This window comes from Vanessa tameamea, chromosome 28, assembly GCF_037043105.1.
Source record: "Vanessa tameamea isolate UH-Manoa-2023 chromosome 28, ilVanTame1 primary haplotype, whole genome shotgun sequence".
In the NCBI taxonomy this organism is placed as follows: domain Eukaryota; kingdom Metazoa; phylum Arthropoda; class Insecta; order Lepidoptera; family Nymphalidae; genus Vanessa; species Vanessa tameamea.
Genome location: NC_087336.1, coordinates 2,446,731 through 2,468,946, shown reverse-complemented (window position 1 = coordinate 2,468,946; position 22,216 = coordinate 2,446,731). Strand labels below are relative to the sequence as shown.

The 22,216-nt window shown below is 32.2% G+C and overlaps 2 protein-coding genes across 2 annotated transcripts; one reads left to right on the top strand and one right to left on the bottom strand.

Moving 5' to 3' along the window:
- Nucleotides 1-6,070: 6,070 nt before the first annotated feature.
- On the top strand, nt 6,071-9,761 carry LOC113391775 (protein KTI12 homolog). Its single transcript, XM_026627844.2, has 4 exons — nt 6,071-6,369; nt 6,868-7,081; nt 8,420-8,558; nt 9,471-9,761. The coding sequence occupies exons 1-4, from the start codon at nt 6,102-6,104 to the stop codon at nt 9,753-9,755; spliced, it is 906 nt and encodes a 301-aa protein (XP_026483629.1). The 5' UTR covers nt 6,071-6,101; the 3' UTR covers nt 9,756-9,761.
- Nucleotides 9,762-14,651: 4,890 nt separating this feature from the next.
- Nucleotides 14,652-22,007, bottom strand: LOC113391774 (carnosine N-methyltransferase). Its single transcript, XM_026627843.2, has 8 exons — nt 21,748-22,007; nt 19,446-19,737; nt 18,619-18,740; nt 17,906-18,056; nt 17,138-17,284; nt 16,281-16,432; nt 15,928-16,009; nt 14,652-14,963 (listed from the first exon to the last, which is right to left on the bottom strand). The coding sequence occupies exons 1-8, from the start codon at nt 21,834-21,836 to the stop codon at nt 14,856-14,858; spliced, it is 1,143 nt and encodes a 380-aa protein (XP_026483628.1). The 5' UTR covers nt 21,837-22,007; the 3' UTR covers nt 14,652-14,855.
- Between the last annotated feature and the right edge of the window lie 209 nt (nt 22,008-22,216).

The window sequence follows — 22,216 nt, the reverse complement described above, 5'->3', positions numbered from 1 at the left end:
TCATAGATTTTTGTATGCACAGACAATATACGATTATATTAAAGACTTAAAAGATTGGACTTAGTATTTATTGATGTCAAGGCAGAAAAAAGAAAAATTGTACTTTACTGTTATACTCTGTAAGTAACTAAGTTTCTTGCCGATTCTTCTCAGTAGAATCGACTTTCCGAACCCGTTGTAGCTTTACGTTTGATTCAACACCGTAACATAACGATACAAATATTTTGATTTTTTTTGGACTGACAACATTAGTGGGGTTTCGTTAGTTTAATTAGAAAAGGCTAAAGCAACACGTGAGAATAACGCTCACCTTTTTATTATTAGCCAATCAACGGTTTATCGGCTATTTATCAGCAAGTGTCAAGATTTCACTCGTGAAGAGCTTTTATTAAAACACTCATTTACTTATCTAACTAAACATGGCACATAAATCTGATTAGAATTTTCGGTAAATGTATTGATTTCTGAACTGCTGATGCTTGCTCGTCTGGGTAGGTACCGCCCACTCACATCACATGTACCATGAGATACGACTTTAGAAATCTAAATATAATCAAATTATAGTAATAGTAACATAGTATTGCTGTTTAAAAGTTAAATAAATAGACTTTATTGACAGAAATAAAATTCTTAATATTTATATATAATTTATAAAAAATAACTAAGGGCCCCCAGTTCTCGTTGCCCCAGAGCCTCCAGACCTCCAATTCCGGTCCTGGATGGCATAATTAAAACTACAGTGCAAACATTTACGACCTTTTGCGACTCAGGTGGCCCATTTGTCCATTCGCCTGCCAATTTAAAAAAAAAGGTAAAAATTCCTTTTTTATTGATACTTTACCGATCAATATTGTATAAGCGGTAAATACTTTAACAATGCTGTATTTTTCATTCGACTGTCAAATCAATGCGCAACAAATGACTGACCAAGCACACTCTTTACTCTAATATCTATGCCGATCTGATTACATCCAATAATACAGGATCGATATCAGACTTGTGAGCAAGTTTTACGTCCTTTCGTAGCACCACTATCTTCCTAACTACGTAGTGCAAAGGTAGATTTACACATTTTCCAACAACAGCCTTTTACTCTACCCGGGAACCCCTCCTTAGAAGCCCGCGATGAGCCAAACATTGGGCCGTCACGCTGCGCGCAAGTGATCCTGTGATTTGTATTCCGACGCACCTAGCTCTATCGAGTCCCACATCCCCTCTACATGTGGGGGAAACGCATGACTGCGTTGTGAAACAGAAAAAGAAAAAGCATAGGCTCTTAAATATTTGGCAACGATATTCATATTTTGATACAATTTGATAGATTTCAAACGAATCATATTTTATACCAAATAAGGGTTTGTGTTATTGTTGAACGTTGATTATACAAAGAAATGGAATGATGGAAATCATCGGTCGTTCTTCTCTAACGTCCCTTCAAATCTGGTTTCGCTAGACTTAAACCTAACCAGTATGATGTTTATTATTATTTTTATGCCGCGTCAATTCCGCAGAGATCTGGACACTCCAGATCGGTGAATGATCCGGACTGCTTTCAATCAAAGATCAATTCACGTGAACGAAACCACAGGTAAAGACTAGTTTTGTTTAATTACAAACTTTATTACACGTTTTTAATAAAACGAAACAATTATACGTATATTTTATTTCTTTGGAAAATATCAACAAGACATTTTTTTTAATTGAACTTTTCCTTTTAAGGATAAAGTTCAGAGTATATTACACTACAATACTCGAATACAACCAGCATTGTATACACATGAGGCAGATTATCATGGAGCACATGCAATTTCTTCTGGATGTTTTCCCTCACCATCAAACACGGCCAAAAAATCACAAATTAAGCACGTGAAAACCCAGTACTTGCCCAGGTTTGAACCTGCAATCTTTAGTAAAGATTCATTCACGTATTTCTTTACACTAGAAAAATGAGCTAAATTTATAAAAATATCGGTACATTATGTATGTATAAATTTCCATTTTTTTTTCCACACTCAATTTATTCCTCTTTTAAAATAAACACTTTGGAATTTAAAAAAAAAACAGATTTTTATTGAATTATTTCGAATATATAATTTTAAAACTATTTTTATTGCGCCATAAGCATACATAAATTTAAAGCAAAAACATATTATATCCTTACCGTGATAACTCCTCTAAATATATGTGAATATTTAATTCTAAATCGGGTAACACTGTTTGCGATCCAACACAGACTGAATGCGAGATTGGCGGGAACAACATTTTATTTCTAACATTAGGATCGCGCTCAGTGTGGGTGTAAAGATATGGTCCTTTGAGTCCTATTAAATTAAAAAAAAACTATTCGTGACGTATGGGGTGACATTTAACTAATGGATCAATTGCGATCTGACATATGACATGGTATCATTTAATCTTGCTTCAATTAATATTAATTTCACGTTACAACACGAGGGCTGAGAAAATAATAATTAAAAATAATTGTCAAAAGTTATTTTCTACATTTCATTATATGGTTTTTTTTTTTGTTTCGATCTCCGTACTGAGCAGATTAGGCTCGACTGAATGCACCTTTTTTACAGCGTCACCGGGCGTGGGGACTAGTACTAGACTCAGCCTTGAAGTTTGAGCCATCGGACTCCGAGTGTCATTCGTCCTGAGGGTGTCTCCTATGAGATCGCACCTCGGCTCAGAACGTAATCGGTGGGGAGCACTTCTATACTGATTGATTGATTGACTTCACGACCGCTTTCGTGACGTCACTAATCTGGGACCTCGTATCTACCGGCGGAATCGCTGTAGATGTGAGGTGTAGTGTAGTATTTTTCCTACGAATGGCATAATTTAAATTTCACCTTCTAAGCATTGCGTAATCTTTTCCATTGCTTATTTATATGCTTGATTATATAAAATACGCTTAGGCTACGCTTCAATGGACCTCACGTAGCTCAAATTTGGCATTGTATTTTGACTCTTATTTAGCCAAAAGTAACTTTATTTGCAATATATCGCTGGCTAACATTCTTTACTACACAGATAAGCCACGCAGAGCTCCCTAGGGACGGCAGTCAGTCTTAATTCAAAGAATATTAACTTCTATACCTTTATTTATTTCTTTGTTTTACACGTTTTATTACACCCGAAGATTTATTTGTATAAAACTGTTTCATTGCAAACATTTCCATTTATGTAAAAAATAATTTTAAATCTTTTAGTTCAATAGCAAAGTTCAATAGCAAAACTGAATGATACGTATTCTATTAGCTGACTTCAAAAATAGAAAGAAAGTTCTTAGCTCAGAATTCTGTCAATTATGAACCGATTTGGAAAATCCTTTATCTGTTTCAAACGGTATACCTTCTGTTTAGTTCCGTTTAATTTTGTAGACTAAATTTTAACTTGGTTATTTTTTTTTCAATGTCATAAAGGTTATTTTATATAAGACTATGATATTTAACATAATGCATAATTTATATAATAATGATTAGAATTTATTCGAGATATGTTCAATTCTACTTTTAATTACTGTTTCTGACAACTATGTATGTAAAAGGTAATTTTTACATCCTGTAATGAAAAAATAACCTGCTGAGTCAGCGACCAAGGCAATAGAAAAGCCTAAGTATTTAAATTTATCCATCCTAATAATTCCTTGGGGATAAATTTAAAAAATAATAACAATATTTTGTCAGTCGCAATCATTGAGGATGTCATTCATGTATGAAATATAATTCTGAGTTTATAATTGGTATTTATAATAGTATTTATCTCGTGATGGAATTGTACTGATACATATGAAAAAAAATATTAATTATTATTATAGTAATTTTAAATAAAGTTTTAAAACGTATATATTTTTAAGTATGTTTTTTCTTTTTTTTATGGCATACGTTGGCGGACGAGCATATGGGCCACCTGATAAGATCAACCAACCTTGGGAACTAAGATGTTTTGTCTCTTATGGTCACAGTTACACTGGTTCACTCACCCTTCACCCGAAACACAAACAATACTGAGTGCTGTTTGGCGGTAGAATATCTAATGAGTGGGTGGTACCTACCCAGACAGGCTTGCACAAAGCCCTACCACCAAGTTTTTTCGAACCACTACTTTTACACACACAAACTTACCGTCGTTATGAATTTTTTTCTAGTCATTATAAGTTTGTTTCATTATGAAAATTTTGTATTATGAAATGTGAATACGAAATTTATTAATAAAAGCTGAGAACTTTGTCTTTGTTCTAAAATTGATTTCATTGGGAAATGTCGTTGCCTATTACTGTTAACAATATACATAGAGGACCTATCTTTTTCTTTTACTTGGCTGTTTGGTGTCTGTGATTCCGTTATTTTTTTTTTTTTCAGTTGCCGTTGTCACTTCAACCTTAAACTTATTTTGGATAATCTTAATGTTAATAACGCTCGGTATTCATATTATAACCTAATCGAGTGTACCGTGAAGAATGTTCCAATAAATCGTCCCACGCTTACATAATAGTATCCGACATTTTATATAACTCAAATAACTTAGAGATGAAATATTTTACACATAATATTGAAATATGATTTACAATACGTAAAGCTACAACGGCTACTGGCATAGGAAGGCAGATTGTGATTATTAATTTGTTTTAGTAGGACAACAAAATTACATTACGAAATTATCTTCGCAAATACCCTATTTGCAGTTAGTCTCATAATGCATTATCACATTACACATAAACAATTTATTAACCACATATTTGTAATTCTGAATACATTGAAAATTGAAAGAAATACTATTTGGTATTAGCATTCGGTATCTGAAAGTATAAGTATTTGAAAGAAACGGTAACAATCATTGGTTCTTCTCCGTAGAATCTATTTTGCGAAACAGTTGTTTCCAACATTTACCTAATTCAACAATGTAACATGACGATTCAAAAGTGCTTTTATGAGCTTACTAGACATAATAAATGTTTTGAGATGATAATTAAAATAGATATATTTTTAAACTATTGTATAATACATATTAATTTATTAATGAAATCAATAAATTACAAATGAGCTTAATTTTTTTTTTCTGGTATTCCAGAATATCTTTGGTAGTCACTTTTTATGCCCTATTCACTGAGCGGAGACGCGGACCTCATTGTCGACGGTGTAACAAACTTAGAAAACTATGAATGTTAATAAATAAAACCAAGTCACGTTTGGAAAATTACCGGCGTAATCTCAAAAAATCAACGAGATGTGGATCAATTCTGCAGTCGTGTTGTCACCGTGGAAGAAACTTACGTGGGTTCGCGTCCACCATTTTGGTACCGAAATTAAAAAAGAAAGCCGTCATTGTAACGACCAGCCTATCAGCCGCATACAATGTTATAGCTATGGCTAAAACTGAGGTGTTCTGAGATAGTGTTAAAAACCTTTCCTTTGATTACAAACCATTCCAAAATTGCACGAAGCGTTTAATAAGGGCGACGTAGAGATCAAATTTCGGATGGACCAGCTACTATATTTTCCTTATCATTTATAGCTTATACCAAACTTAAGCCTGCTGATTCATTGGTCTTTAAAATTTAATGAACGTTCGTGAAACTAAATTTAACGATGATAATAGGATTACGCCGTAGATAATTTTTTTAAGAATCAATAACTTATTTTTTGGAAACCATTATTGAGTTAAACGAGTTTTTGTTTTGTTTTTTTTAATTTGAAATATAGTTGTTAATTTTTTGAATTATAATTTCATTAAAATAAGAGGAGATTAATATTTAGATATTCTATTTTCATTATTTTTCTATTGATTTTCAGAATTCTGTTATTCATCCTAGTACAATACGTTTAAATTCCTCGATCACCACAAACACAAAACTTCATTCAAGTCTTAAGATTTTATCATTGCGTTACGTTAATATACGTATATTTATAGCTCCATAATTTAATTTAAGTCGGTTTTTATTATTCTATGTTTTTGGCCACATTGTAAAAAATCAATTAAAATATAATGTATTTGTAAACCTTAAACGTGAAACGTAGCACAAGCACATTCAGAAAGTGGAAACGTCATATTGACGTAACATAGAGTAAATATTGTTTTGAATTTAAAATAATAAAATGCCTTTAATAATAATATGTGGTACTCCAGTTAGTGGTAAAACAACTAGAGCGAATGAAGTAAAAGAATTCTTTGAAAAAACACACAAGAAACAAGTCGATATTGTCTCAGAAGACGAAACAATTTTGAAGTTAGGTTATGATAAGAATTCGAATTATTTAGATTTCCAGAAAGAAAAAAGAGTCCGAGGACATTTAAAATCCGAAGTTATACGACTTATTAATAAGGATAACGTTGTAGTATTAGACGGAAGCAATTATATTAAAGGTAAACATTATTTCTTATATTTAAATCATGCGACTGATTACATATTTTTATTCAATTGCCTCATTAGTGTAGTGGCTAGATAAAAGGCCGCAGATCCAGAGGTTCAAAAACCAAGTCGTGCAGATAAAAGTTATTGGAATTATTTGTATAAAAATACTCAGTAACTGGAATCTGGATGTTGGAAGTGTATAACACTCTCGAGCCTCGGAAAGCCGTTGGTCTTTACCCTGAACTCTTTCGGATCGTGTCGGATTTGCCGTCCCATCAAATTATATGGATGAGGGAGTAGAAAGTGCACCTGTGTTTGTGCCCACATATGTTCACTACAATGCCCTGCATAGTTGGATAGTCTCCCTTGAGATTGGCCAATGTGGACATAATCAAATATTTTTATTTATATTTCTGATTTATTGATTGGTTATCTATTACCAATTAACCAACTGGCTAGTATATCTGATCACAAACTGCATTGTTTTATACAGCATTAATAACTTTTAGGTTACCGCTATGAATTATACTGTGCATCAAAAGCATCTAAGTCGACACAATGTACTATTTACACAATTCGCAACCACCAAGAAGCATGGGAAGATAACCTAAAAAGAATCAATCAAAAAGAACAGCAAGAATGTACAATAGCAGATAATTTAGACAAAAGTATATGCAATGTGCCATATACAGAAGAAGTTTTTAATGCACTTACAAAATTAAGGTAAATATACTTTAAACTTTAAGATAAATTTATACATTCGTAAAGAAACTTGTAATTTGAATATCATGGGAGACCAAGATGTATTATGACCAGAATTAATACTAGATTAATAAATTTAGTCGGTATGTAACTGCTTGATTAATTTACGCTTGTTCCTTAATTTAAATGAAGTTTTAATTTGCTAGTAAGGCTCAAAATATTCTGCCACATTTAATAATGTCAATTTTATAAATAAATAATAAATATAAATAAATATTGGACAACATCACATACATTACTCTGATCCCAATGTAAGTAGCTAAAGCACTTGTATTATGGAAAATCAGAAGTAACAGCGGTACCACAAACACTCAGATCCAAGACAACATAGAAAGCTTTTTCTACATTGACTCCGCCGGGAATCTAACCCGGGACCTCGGAGTGGCGTACCCATGAAAACTGGTGTACACACAACTCAACCACGGAGGTCGTCAATTTTATAAATGTCACATTTAATAGACAAGACACATAGGAGACTAATGGGATAAACATTTTTATGTATTTGTTGATAATAAAAGGGAAAATAATACACCACTACAGAAGATATTCAATACAACACAATAATGATAAATATAATCTTTTTTTCTTTTTTAACTGTCAGTTTTGTTAAACAATTTTAGCTACAGTACAGAATATTATACCCTGTTCAAGTTTGCTTGATCTTTTTGATAGACAGGCTAGTGATGAGAAACAGAAAATATAACAGTCGATGGAACGATGGAATGCTTAATTCAAATTAGAATTAAAATTTTTTTTTACTTATTTGTGTAAAAAGAGCTAAAGAGCTAAAGCTAAAGAGACCCCAACCACTAGCCAAAGAGGACCCCAACCATTAACCTAACCCATGCAAAAGGACCCCTGTTCGTAACAATAACTTAACAATGATGTTTAATAAGGATTTTTGTAATCGATATTTTTAGCAGTTACTGCCTGCTATTCGCGTCCCTACCGTCCGACCGATGTAACATTGTACAAGCGTCTATTATTTTCAGTGTTTCTATTTAAATTTTACTTTGAAGCAATAATATAATATTCTAAAAATTTCTAAAATATAAGTCTTAAAATTTTCGGATAACGCTTGAATCTTTAGAAACTTTTGTATTATATGTATTTTTTTTAAATATTTTTACAATTTTTAAAATCATTAAATTAAGAAAATAATATGTTCCTCATTGCAAAGTTATGTCGATCAGAAAAATTTACATCTGTCAAAAAGATAAAGCTATCTTGTACAGGGTATAAGGACATTAATGTAATAGACAAAAGTGAATTCCTATTATTTTTTTCTTTTTGTTACAGATTTGAAGAACCTATTTCCAATAACAGATGGGACAGTCCGCTTTTCACAGTGCAACCAACAGATGAATTGGATTTAGAGGGTCTTTATAAAGTCCTGTTTGAAAAGAAACCGCCCCCTCCAAACATGAGTACACAAAATGTATGTTTTTTACATAATCCCTATACATATTACAATAAATACACATGTTTTTCAGTAACCAATACAATATCACATTTTAAATGTTCTATCCACTGGACTGCCTTCCCTAACCAAAGATTAGTGGTTTAAGTATGGCAACACAGAGATTTGTGTTTACAATTCATCTAGTGCTTGGAAAACATTGTGAGGAAATCTAGATGTATATCTATAATGGATAGAATTATGTTACAATTGTTACTACCAACCAACATTAGAATTATTATAATGAGCTCAATGTCTTCACCTTAAGGAGAGACAAGACACAGTAGAGGAACATTTACAGCAGACTTTAGGATTGGTTGGAACCACTCATAATATGTATATTCTACAATCAAACATACATACATAACATAAACAGCCTGTAAATTTCCCACTGCTGGGCTAAGGCCTCCTCTCCCTTTGAGGAGAAGGTATGGAGCATATTCCACCACACTGCTCCAATGCGGGTTGGTGGAATGTGGCAGAATTTCGTTGAAATTAGACACATGCAGGTTTCCTCACGATGTTTTCCTTCACCGCCGAGCACGAGATGAATTATAAACACAAATTAAGCACATGAAAATAATGAAAGTGGTGCCTGCCTGAGTTTGAACCCGAAATCATCGGTTAAGATGCACGCGTTCTAACCACTGGGCCATCTCAGCTATCAAACAGCTACATAATATTGTTAAAGAGTGAGTGAACCAGTGTAACTACAGGGATGAGGGACATAACATCTTAATTCCCACTGTTGGTGGAGCATTGAAATTGTAAGTGATGGTTAATATTTCTTAGTGGCCTATGTCTATGGGTGGTCGGTCCTCTTACCATCAGATGGCCCATTTGACAATTAGCCTACCAATAAAAAATATAAACGAAATAATTTTGTTTCAGCCTCCGCTTAGTTCAACAAACTTCCTTTATGAACTCGACAAAGTAACTCAAGCTATTTCAAAACATATACTGGATTCGAAACAATTGAATCTAGACAAAGTCAAATTCCCAGACTATCCGGGATGTGAACTCGAAGTAAGTATCATGAACACAATTAACCCCCAACAGCTCCTGAGACTACGAAGGCAGTTCCTGACTTATGCTAAAATGAATCATTCGAACGAAAATGCTAATAAAATTGGAAGATATTTTATACAATATTTAAATAAAACCCTGACAGATTGATTTATATTTTTATTTAATTTATCCCACCCCACTGTTGTCATCTCGAGTATTTTCTTACAGTTTGATAGGTTCAGGTTACAGTTATAGTAAGCGGTATGAGTCGTGCGCACAGGGCCGGATCTACCATATGGCTTTTTGGGCTTCAGCCCAGGGCCCCGTGGGTTCAAGGGGGCCCCAGCTAAGTCAAAGTCAAAAATAGACAATAATGAGAAAGAATCCATAACTTTATTAAATTAAACAGATCGTATGGTTTGCAGCCCTGTGAGTCCAAGAGTGCGAGAATTCAAGTCTACGTTCAGATATGTCTTAGGTGGGCCCCTAAGTAGTGTTAGCCCAGGGCCTCCTAAACTTACGGTCCGGCCCTGCGTGAGCACACCCTTGATATGCGCAGTTAGTTCATCTTTGGGTCTCTTCAGAGGTATCAGTTTATATGTATTCTATATCTATGAGAGGAATGAAGCAGTCGGGGGCTCCAAGGCCCGTCAGTCCGCTTCTCGTCTATTGGACTCCCACTTGTCATTCGACTCTAATTTGACCGGAAGTGTACATGTGCGAACTTCCCCCCGCCACTGCCCACCTGTGCTCACGACCCGTGCCTGCTGTACTAAACCACGAATTTCACTGTTGACTTTTCCAATCGTAGCGGAAAGATAAATAAACAACATTAACCTTGAATTGAAATGACATCAGAGCAATGCAATATTTTATGCATATTGAACAAATCTTTCTCCAATTTTTACTCAAAAATGTAGAGTGTGTATAGTACTATGGAAAATATAATTTATAATGAATACTTTACAAATTTTTTTTAACCAATCGTGTCACCTTTTTTCAAGGTCAAAGTTGTTTATTTGTCATATTTACATCGCCTATCATTAGAACAGGTCCCCACCGACTACGTTCTGAGCCGAAGTGCGATCTCATAGGAAACACTCTCAGGACGAACGTCACTCTCGAGCCCAAAAGGGTTCACCTTAAGGCAGAGTCTTAACACTCGCCCCAAAGTTCGGTGACGCTGTAAAGGCCAGTAGGGCCAACAGCAATACTCAATCCAGATACAAAAAAAGAACAGGCTATACATTTAACTAGGTATAGTATACTTACTATTTATACGATTATGATTTAAAATAAAACAAATTTGTATACAATAGTAAACGATTTTATTAATCTCTTCACAATGTACTTAAAACAAAATGAGGATGTTTTATCACATTCAACTTCATAAGATGGATTCCAACTAAATAATACTTTGTGATATTAAATACGAGCGTTAACTTTCACTTTAAGTTGAATATATATTCCGCTTTAAACGTTTTTTAGTAATAGATATATTAAATAATAAAAATAGATTACTTTTCAATTTTATTTTTTCATCCAAATGTGTTTATTATAGATGAAAAATTTCGACCACTTAATAATTATTTACTTATGTTTCATCCAGTGTGGAAACTTAAACACTAAGTCCGTTAATTTTCATCCCAGATAATATTACCGCTGGCTACACTGAAAATACATTTACACAGAATAGAGAATAGATATGGGTACTTGCGTTGCAGAACTATCGACAGTTTGACTATCCGAACTATTCAGGATATCGATAGTTCGCTAGCTCTCTGTAAGCAATACTATTGGTAGCAGCGATACTTTTGGACTATCGATAGTTTAGGTTAAAACTAAAGGTTTTTGCAATACTATCGATAGTATTGCTCGTGGGGAGCTATCGCTAACATCTTATCTATCGATACTCTATCGATAGTGGACTATCGATATGCAACAATAATGGGTACATTTAGACTGATTAATAATGTCGATGTCGAAGCTCTACGTTTAACACACTTACTATATTCAAGAAACGACTTGATTGACTTACTAATTATGAAGGAAAAGGCTCCCGGTATAAGTATAACGGATACTATCGTAATAGTTTTGCCGGGTTTCTTGCCGGACTATCGAGTATAATCCATATTCTGAACCAGTTTTAATATAATCCTAGAAAATGTCGACTCAAAAGTACATGTAAAATCCTACATGAATAATGTATATTTTGAACAAATTATAAACGTCAATCAAACTCTATTCTTCAAAAGCAAACCGAATCATGTTTTGAATATAGTAACCGTCTGTACCCTTGTGCACAGTCAACTGTAGAAGAAACATCAAAACACAGAATGAGATAAATTTTGGTAACAAAGATTATTTATTCCGTATTAGTTCCCAACTTCCCAGTGTTTCTCTTTACTTTAGATAGTACATAAAATATAAAAATTATATATAATACAAATCTCACTTAACGATTCTTAATACCGGAGTGGGATTTGCAACTTGTTAAATTAAAAAACCAAGACAAATACGTCGATAACGTAACGTAATAGATGTTTTTGTCATTTATTATTTTACTTATATTTGTTTTAAATTTTGTAATAACAATTATAGAGGTTTTCAAAGTTTTAATACATCGATAATACAGGATTGAAATTATTTTAAAAACAAACTATTAATATAATAAGTCGATTTATAAGACGGTAGTCTTTAAATTGGTGGGTATTGTTTAAAACATAACTACACATAACCATCGCTCAAACGAAATATTAAGGTCGAATAAAACTGTACAAGCCTAATTAAATACCTTCTTAAAAATAATACCGATATTTTTCTTTTTTTTTTGTTAGTATAATGTCAAAAGTTTGATTAAACAGCCCAGTAGATTTAAGGTTATATTATATTTTCTGGCAAATGCAAATAATAACTTTAAGTAAAACGTAACGACGCACATTTTAAAACAAAAGAAAGATGGAGCGCTCAGAACATTATAATAAAACCTAAAAAGCGATATAAAGCGAACCGACCTTTTCTTTAATACAAACGTCAACAAAAAAAAAAAAAATGACAACCTTTTTGTCGTAATAGCAAAACGGGAACGCGTTATAATGTTGCACTCGCTCCATCTGTCTTTTGTTTTATAATCTCAACGCAACGACAACAATAAACATTTTAAAACAAATGAGGTTCCTTTTCAACGTATTTTTTTACTACCCAAATTAGCATTTCAAATATTGAATTTTTATTTTAATATTTATGCAAACTAAATCAATGATTTCTTATTTATTGTTAGATTTTAATTCATTGGGCAGGTTGATAATTGTCTATTTTCTATGGCATTTGTTTACTGCAAGAATTTATTATTTGCAAAAAAATCACCAATCACAATCATATTTGACTTTAATCTCAACGCTCATTGGCCGACTATTACTTATTATTTATTGAAAATAGGCAGATAAGCCACCTGACGGTCGGTGGTAATCACCGATGGCCACCGAAACAAAATCCTGGGAACTAAGTTTAATTTCCCATCAAACCAGAACATTACCACCAAACGACAACACTGAATTATTGCTGTTTTGTAGTAATTTGATTAGTTGTAAACACAAATTAAGCACACCAATATAGCTTAGAATAAATCCTGTCATATTGGATAAGATCCAAACTACTGAGCCGAACGGTTTAAAAAAAACTTAACCAACCATTATATAATTTAAACGAAATATATTTATACTAAAACAAGTAACAAATTTATGTGCATGCTTACTATTTTGTCATTCTTTGTCACCAATAAAACACCTTTTAATTTTGTGTATATGTACACGCCAAAATCTTATGATATATTCCAATGACAGAATTAAAGCTAAACAAACCATAAATTTGCATATTCCAAATAAATGATTAATATCTCAGCTATGTTATGCATTACAGACATACCTTGATTGAAAAATATATCTTTATTTATAATAAAACACTGTTCCACGTGACTATGGATAAGCAATTTATTTAATACCACAGATTTTTTTAGATCTTGACCAATAACGTCATGTCATTCAAAAGGTTTGTTTATATCTCTGCCTACCATTGGAATATAACATATATTCTATTCCAACCATAACAGATAAAACGCCAATTAAACAACATTTGACAGCAAATTGACGCGATGTCGTTGGTTAAGAGCTTGATTTGTCTATGATATTCACTATGGATTTGCGAAAAAATGGCGTTTCGAACATCGACAAAATTGAAGTAAAATTAAAGTGGATATAAGTAGTCAAGAGTAATAGTGTTGTATTATAAATAAAGATATATTAATCATAAACTCTTAGTAGTGCACAACATACCCGAGTTATTAGCAAATCGAATGAAATACGTAAATCTAAAGTTTGTTTTTATTTCTTCCCACTTCCATTGGAATAGGCTTTATATTAATTTATCATGACATGATGTTATTTAAATACTGAGACAATTATCACCAGAATCCTAAAAGCATCTCGAGTAATATTAGCAAAAATTTTGGGAAAAATCAATATAAAGGACTAACATAATATTAAATTTTAAATTCTATGCATACATCACCATTGTAGAAAACAAAGACTGTTCTGAGATTTATTTAAATTATTTTTGAGATATTTTAATAACAGGCAGTATGATCAATTCAAAAAATCATAACATTATTTAGTAATTATGACAATAAAGCCTATTATAAGTATTAGAAATTTGCACTTACGTCATTACAACTATTATGACGATATATGTAACACTCTGGCTGTTACTTAAGATATTTTTCATCCCGGAAAGATATAGTTGAGGCGAAGAATATATACTTGGGTTGTCCAATCAATAAATGGGTTAAATATATGAGTTTTTATATGACTTTAGGACATTTATTTAGTATGATCACAAACAACAGTAACGGAGTTCTTCATTGTGATAAATTTATTACAACTACAGCCTACACCAATCAAAGAAGGAATAAATATTAAACGAACAAATTTACGTATTCCAACGTATTCCCATCCAACATAACTACTAATATCCACTTTAATTAAACTTCGCCGACATTACAAAACGGTATCTTTTTATGAATCCATAATGAATATCATGGATTAATCAGACTCGACCAATGATATCACGTCAATTCAAGGTCAAATTTGTCAATTCGTTTACTCGTCCTGTGATTGGTTTACGCTATAGAACTACATGAAAATGTAATCAACTAACAGACCATTTAATTACTGTGATTATAACCAATTTAACCATTTATATTAATAATACTTTTTATGTCGGGAAAGGTTTCCTACACACGAAGAATACAGATTTGTATTCGTGTTGCATCATCGAATTTGGATTTTGTGCGTATTTCGTTTTAACACCGGTATGTTCCTTCTGTAACAAAAAAATAAACAATAAAATAAATTAACAACTTTTGTGAACACTTTAATGACAATGACAAAATTATTGTTAAAAATCTCAACAAAAAGTATGTTTTAAAAAAAAATATATAAAACCGTATACGTTTGAAAGAGAAGGAGAGACAATTTTTTAAGAAGAATTTGTCAGTTTACTCTTCTGTAAAAGAACTTCAAAAACATAGATATTACAATGAAACGAGCTGTTTACTAGATTCTTATTTTAAGATATGGCAACCCTACTCAGGCTCGTCTTTATCCAGAGTATAAATGGAGCAAAATAACAGGCGCGGCGCGTTAGTGTTGTCTCAAATATGATAGGTAAATGACGACCCGTGAGCCACCCCAAAAGGTCTCTTAAAAGTATTTTATGTGGGAAGGGCCCATCGGAAGAATAGTTGCGCTTAAGACGGAGCCGATCCTACTTTTCCGTGTCTATGATCGACCATGAAATGCATATTCAGGGATTCCCCGAAATAATTGCTTATTGCTTACTCGCTCTCATTGGGTCTTAATTGAATTATCATCAATAAATGCATAATTATATCCAAGGAAGAAAGAACCTCTTTCATTTCTAACCGTGGCCGAGGGCGACAACGCATAGTTTATAGAAATAACTATGATCAATATTTAAGTCATGAATAAAGAAAAATGAAAAGATCTTTGAAATATTATAAAGCTGATTACTTTCGTCGACTTTTGGAGAGGATTTGATATTACTGAAATACTGCTTACACAGTACTTAAATGGAATTTTTAACAAATAAATAACACAAACAATGAATGTATAAAATGCCAATAATTAAAAACTTAAGCATCGTCTGATTTAGGACATCCGACAGAAATTGTAATTCTTATTTAGAATTTTGAAGCAGTTTAATGTTTATCATGTAAACGTTTGACCTTTATATAATCAACATCCTACAAGATCTTCAAACTTACCAAAACCTCAAACCCGACATCCTTTATTATGTCCATTAAAATGTCATATGGTGGCTCGATACTGATTTCCGTTGGCATGTCACTGTAAAAGAAAAACAAAGAACAGTCAAAAACAAATTACATATATTGATAACATTTTGGACAAAGGCTTTGTTTATTAATATTTTCTGCATACAATGTAAAGTAATCTTTAAATGTCCAACAGCTGGGTATATACATAATCTAGTTCTGGAACTTATTTAACAATGCACAACCTTAACAAATATAAATTACTGATTTCAATCTACGTCCCCATATCGAAGGGGGAGAGAGTGTTAAGTATTATGTACAATAAAAAAAATATATAGTTTTACCTATAGTGGTACAGCAGCGGTCCCAGGTTGATCCAATAACCCCCCGGACGTAATATTGCATATATCCTTTCTATAAACTCGATTACATTCGGTGCACAGTCGATGAAGAAGCACGTTGCAACGCAATGCCATTCATCCAAATCCGTATACACCTGAAATTATCATTCAAATATTTTATAACAGTATTTCTTATATATATATATATATATATATATATATATATATATAATGTGCAATATTTTAATCTACAATAGTCCATACGCTACTAGAATAAATTGAATATTGGAACCTTGTCAAAGTAAATAGAAAATGACAGTTATCGAGCGAAGGAGCGTTAGCAAAGAAATTCTGAACCATTTAGCAGAATGTGTCTATGTAAGGTGTTTGTATGTATGTTCAATCGCCGGAATGATATCTCGTATATTGAATTATCAAAATTGTACCTCTTTACATCATCACAAACATAATCGTAAATTATAAATCGACGCTCTCGCAGACCACGCGTGTCTCGGTTCCAAAAGATCGCTTCCCATTCTGAACGCGATCGTTTAAACATATAATTTCGTTTATAAGACCGCTTTGAAATAAATAATCATTATACCGTAAAGTATAACATAAATTTATTATTATTATTTCCCTGGTTTTAATTTAACAAATCACAGCAAAATCGACTAGGATTTTGATCAAATTGAAAAAAAATTACAATTATAAAAAACAGTAACATAGAGCAGTTTTTGTCCAATCTATTCTGATTCATCACACGATATTTTTATTCCAAAAAAGTATGTTTTGTGTGAAACGTATCTTATTTAATAATATATAATGTATCATAATAAAGCTTATTCAAGTGGACTTACCTTCAGGAAGTCCCCGGCGGCTATCGAGAAGTGCGAATGCCTGGTGGCGGGCGGCACGTCCGGGAACGTAGCTGCCTGGATCTGGTGCTCGCTCGTCATGTGGTTCACGTACTGATGGACCCAGGGATATACCGTGTGTTTGTTTGCCTGTAAATATATTTAAAAAAAAAAATTAAAGCTACAATAAGAGTTAAGGTAAATAAAAAAGTTTGACCTTGTATTACAGTGACGTCATTGGTCAAGATCTTAATCTTTGGTATACATTATGGATTCCAAAAGAAAAATGGCGCTTGAGTGTTGACGAAATTGATTTCAGAATTTAAGTGATTACAATTAGTTAATTTGGAATAATATTATTCCAAATTAATATAATATATTATACAAGATCTGTATGATTTGCAAAATATAGCAGAGCTATTAACACGGAATATAAAAATCTATGGTCTGTTTCTTCTTCTCCTCCTTCTCTTCTTCTCCTAGCATTGGGATATAGTATATAGACGACAAAAGAAAGAAAAGTTACATAATCAAATCAATTTTCTTGCTCAATTCTGAGTTCTTAGATTATAAACTATAGTCCGTTCCACGAGTCGAAATCCTAGGGAACGAAATACTCACATTTGATTGGACGATTTTCCCGCCTAGAAACAATCCTAATGATTGGGCTGTTGAAGGTCACAAGTATTAACCAATGCACGCAGGCAAAATTCATTGCGAGCTCGTCTCGTGGAATTTACACTGATACACTTGATAAGTTATCAGACTCACCTCAGGACATTTATTCAATATGAAGTTACTCGCAAACAACATGAACAGCGAGAACTCGTTCCCTTGGCACGAATATCCTCTGGCAGCGATCTCCCACGCCAGCCTGCCGAGGCCAGCGCCCGGCACTAGCACCTTGATGTGTGACCTATCACTATCAAAGAACGCCCTATGTTAACACTTCCACCTTCCAAACTCCGAGCTACTACACTTTGTGGCTTTACCAAACCCATCTGGGTAAGTACCACCCCCACACAGCAGTAATTAATTTTATTGTGTTCCGGTCTGAAGGGTGAGTGAGCCATTATAACAGGCACGAAAGACATAACATCTTAGCTCTCGAGGTTGGCAATGTAAGGGATGGTTTATATATCTTATATATAAAATAATATAATAATATCTATGGGCAGTGGTGACCACCAGCAGGTGGCTTATTTACCCGTCCGTCTAATATATGACGGAGTAGCATGTCCCAGCTTGTTTTTAAAAAAACATGACGTCAGCATTGCTGTATAATAATTTCCGGGCACGTGTTTTTCTTAAATACGTGATTTTCCGCCGACATATATAATAAAGTATAAAATAAAAAACAGAGAATTCTTCGAAACCTTAAGAACTGTGGCCTTAAATAAACTAGCTAATTTGGTCTAGAGCTAGACTGAAAAGAAAGTCCATGTCGAATAATAAAATAAACATGGATTCAATTTGGTACTCACCTAAACTCTTCTGGTGGATATCGCGATTCTAGTTCCTCGAGTATAGGTTTATAGCACTGTTCCCGCTCAGCTGCTCCGGCGTCGCTCCAGTCCCTAACTATATTCTTTAATACCGATTGTACCTTAAAACAAAATAAAGCTTTCAAATCAAATCAAATCAATTTTATTCAAGTAAACTTCGCAATTAAACTTTTTTTGAATCGTCGATATATAAATATTACCACCGTTTCGGAATGCTGCTTCCAGCGAGAAGAAACGGCAAGAAACTCGCATAGTGCTTCTTTCAAATAAACAGATTTACATTGCTGTTTTTTACAATATTCGAACGATTTTATAAACCCGAGGCTAAATCCAGACTTTTTTTTCTAAAAAGTATTATTTTAATGAATAATAAGATTTATTTATTGAATTGATTATATTTCCCGGTATCTTATTATATATGCGTATACCATTGCCAAATCTAGTACATATTTGCTGAAAAATATCAAAATAAAAATTCCATATTTAAATAGCGCACGAAAACGCTACTTTGACAATATGGCGCTGCAATGGGGTCGGTGACGTCACTTGCCTGTATTTTAATCTGTGGCACATATAATCCACATACACTAGGCAAACGAGGTTAATAAGCAAGTGACGTCATCATAAGCCCGACCAATCAGGAGCGTTTTGTGTCACGTGACAAACTTTTAATAAAAGCGCATTTTTATTTATGAATTTATGAATAAATTAATTATTATTTTCAACTTTCGTTTATAAATAACCTTTTGAAACTCATAATTATTACTATTTTTCGCATTGTCAAATAGCCTTTTATATAAACCAACCTTTTCAACGTCATGCTGCATTTTATGTTGTTTCTGCGATGGTATTTCACAGTTATTATAATTACAGCCGAAGCTCTCCATACCGTTTGTGTTTGCATCAATACTGTGGTCCACATTTTCAAACATTGTATCTACATCCCTTATTATTAGATGTACGACACTATTATTAACATCTAAACACTTTTTAAACTTAATGAGGTAACTTTTGTACTTTTCTAGGCGACGCTGGTGATTTGGTTGGAGCATAGAAACTATTTTCTCCGATTTATGTATCCTATCGAGGCTGCACAATCTGAAAACAAGAAATATCCAATTAAATTCAAAAAAAAACATGTCTCACTTTTTCTAAAGCTAAATTCAAATTTTTATTTATAATCATAAATCACACAGCAAAACACTATTAAACCCTTTTTTGTCTAACATAACATTTTTTTAGTTGAGTAAACCACTCATGTTTTTGAATTTTCAGCCTCTTTTTTCTTTTGAATAAAATCTTTCTCAATGAACCATAAATAGATTGAATGGCCAAGTACATTTGTCAAAAAAAAAAAATTGTATAAATTTTATTAATGTCTATACAATTATTTTTTTCAATACAGAGAGATAAATTTTGACATAAACTGAAGACTACGAAACTATAATAGAATAACATGCCTTTGCCTTAATCTTATAAGAATTGTTTAAATAATAAAACAAGACTAATCTATCTAATAAGAATTTTATCTATCAGTAAAAAAAAATCTCGAAGCAATTATTTCATAAACTAAGTATAGGTATATAAATTTCTAAGTATAAAGTATACGGCATACTAAACAATGAACAAATAGATGTATTTATGCAATTAAATATGTTGAAAAACACAACATACATTTACTTCCACAATAAGGAATATCAACAGTATAAAATTAGTCATAATAATTTACATCACATTTCATCATAAAAGCATCATAAGTATTAACTGAGTTACTAGTATATTTTTTTTTTGTCTTAGGATGTGTTTGCAATCAGCTCTAAAGCTATGAGCAAATCTATTCTGTGATGCTACCATATGGAATTGCTCCCCATTGGAGACTGATTCCTCATCTGTTGCTCAGACCTACTATCATTCTTCTAGCGCTAGGATATGATGACTAAAATACAATTTAAAAAATATGTATTAAACTGTATCTAAAACAAAATATACTATTCAAGTAAGACTCTTATGAGCACTGTCATCATTTTACAAGCTTAATTGCAATTGAAACCACCAATTCAATACATATATTCCAATGAGAAAAAACAACGAAACACTCATTGATTTTTCCTTACTGACAGTTAAATTTAATTGGCAATTAAATACAAAATAAATTATTATTAATCCATCAACACAACGCACTTCTGTATGATTTATATATTTTTTAATTGAGCTAATCTAATTAATCAATGTTTTTTTTAACACGAGATTTAAAATGATTGCATTGCAATGACAGTATTTGTGGTACTTTATTTAAGGTAGTTACTCTTAATTTACAATTAGGTATGTAAAAGAATAGTTAAGTCTAACAATTCATTAATGTGATCTCACTAATGTCGTAAATAGGAAAATTTATGCATTTTAATGAGTATGTTCAACCATGCTAGAGGCTGGACAGATTGGAATTAATTTTAGTAAACAAGTTTTTCAAATCAGCGAACGGAAAATAGAATGTGGTTTTTATGTATTTTGATATAAGAAGAAAAAAAAAATCTTATTCGTAATTAATCACCAGTAAGTGAAAGGATTGAAAATATAAATTAGACAACTACTGAAATAATATTAATATTATCTGTGTTAGTCAATCTCGCATTTTTACATTATTATTTTTTTTATGATTTATCTAGTAATAATAAAATATTTTAAAAACATATCAATTATTCTATAATTATTTTTTTAATATTTATGTTTTGTAATTTAATTACAAAATATAAAATTCTATAAATATATCAGTAAATAGAGTGATTAGCGGTGTTGTGATATACTTCGGAACATTTATTTAGATATCTTGTTAGTATAAGTGGCGAAAAATAGCTTCACCACACCATGAAATGGACCTTATGAGCCAAGGACGTTAAGGCCAAAGTTCCACACGTGTATAGAATGTAAACAAAGCTTATTGTTGCAAGTAAGGAGGTTAATCACTTATACTAATTTGATCTAGCGAACTGTTGCTATGTCGGAATACATTATTTATATCTAATCAGGTTAACAAGAGGTTTGAAGAGAGTACGCTGTAATAGATAAAAAACAATGTTATTTATGAACTTTATACAATTATTTACTCACTTGTAATATTTAAAAGCGTTCACTACTGCTCGAAAATGGGCGCGCTCCTTTTCCTCATCAATTTCTTCGGCCGCCCCCATGGAAGACATTATTAAAATATATAGGCGATTGAATTTTGTAAATTAAGATGTAGAGAATAAAATACGGTATTTATTTAACAACAATATATGAACATTCACTTTTACTTAGCAACAAAGGAAAGCGTAAGCGACTCCCTTGTTCTTTGATGTTCCATTTTCATTTGAATTTGTCAAATTGACGTTTAAGAAATGATGACATTATAACGCTTTTGCTGTTAAATTTTATTGCACAGATACTATGAAATGCGAGGCATTTATAAACGAATAATTCACATATATAGAATAAATAAAATAATTATTTAATCATATGTTGCTTTACTTGTTTAACGTTTAATTTATGTTTTATTACATTTTTAGGATATTATCACTTATATTTTTAGTGATAATAT

Coding starts and splice junctions, on each gene's coding strand:
- LOC113391775 (XM_026627844.2), top strand. CDS start 6,102: ATGCCTTTAATAATAATATGTGGTACTCCAGTTAGTGGTAAAACAACT. Junction 7,082..8,419: donor AATGCACTTACAAAATTAAG/GTAAATATACTT, acceptor TTTTTGTTACAG/ATTTGAAGAACCTATTTCCA. Junction 8,559..9,470: donor CAAACATGAGTACACAAAAT/GTATGTTTTTTA, acceptor ATTTTGTTTCAG/CCTCCGCTTAGTTCAACAAA.
- LOC113391774 (XM_026627843.2), bottom strand. CDS start 21,836: ATGTCTTCCATGGGGGCGGCCGAAGAAATTGATGAGGAAAAGGAGCGC. Junction 17,285..17,905: donor TATTGAATAAATGTCCTGAG/GTGAGTCTGATA, acceptor ATATATTTACAG/GCAAACAAACACACGGTATA. Junction 16,010..16,280: donor CCGCTGCTGTACCACTATAG/GTAAAACTATAT, acceptor TTTCTTTTACAG/TGACATGCCAACGGAAATCA.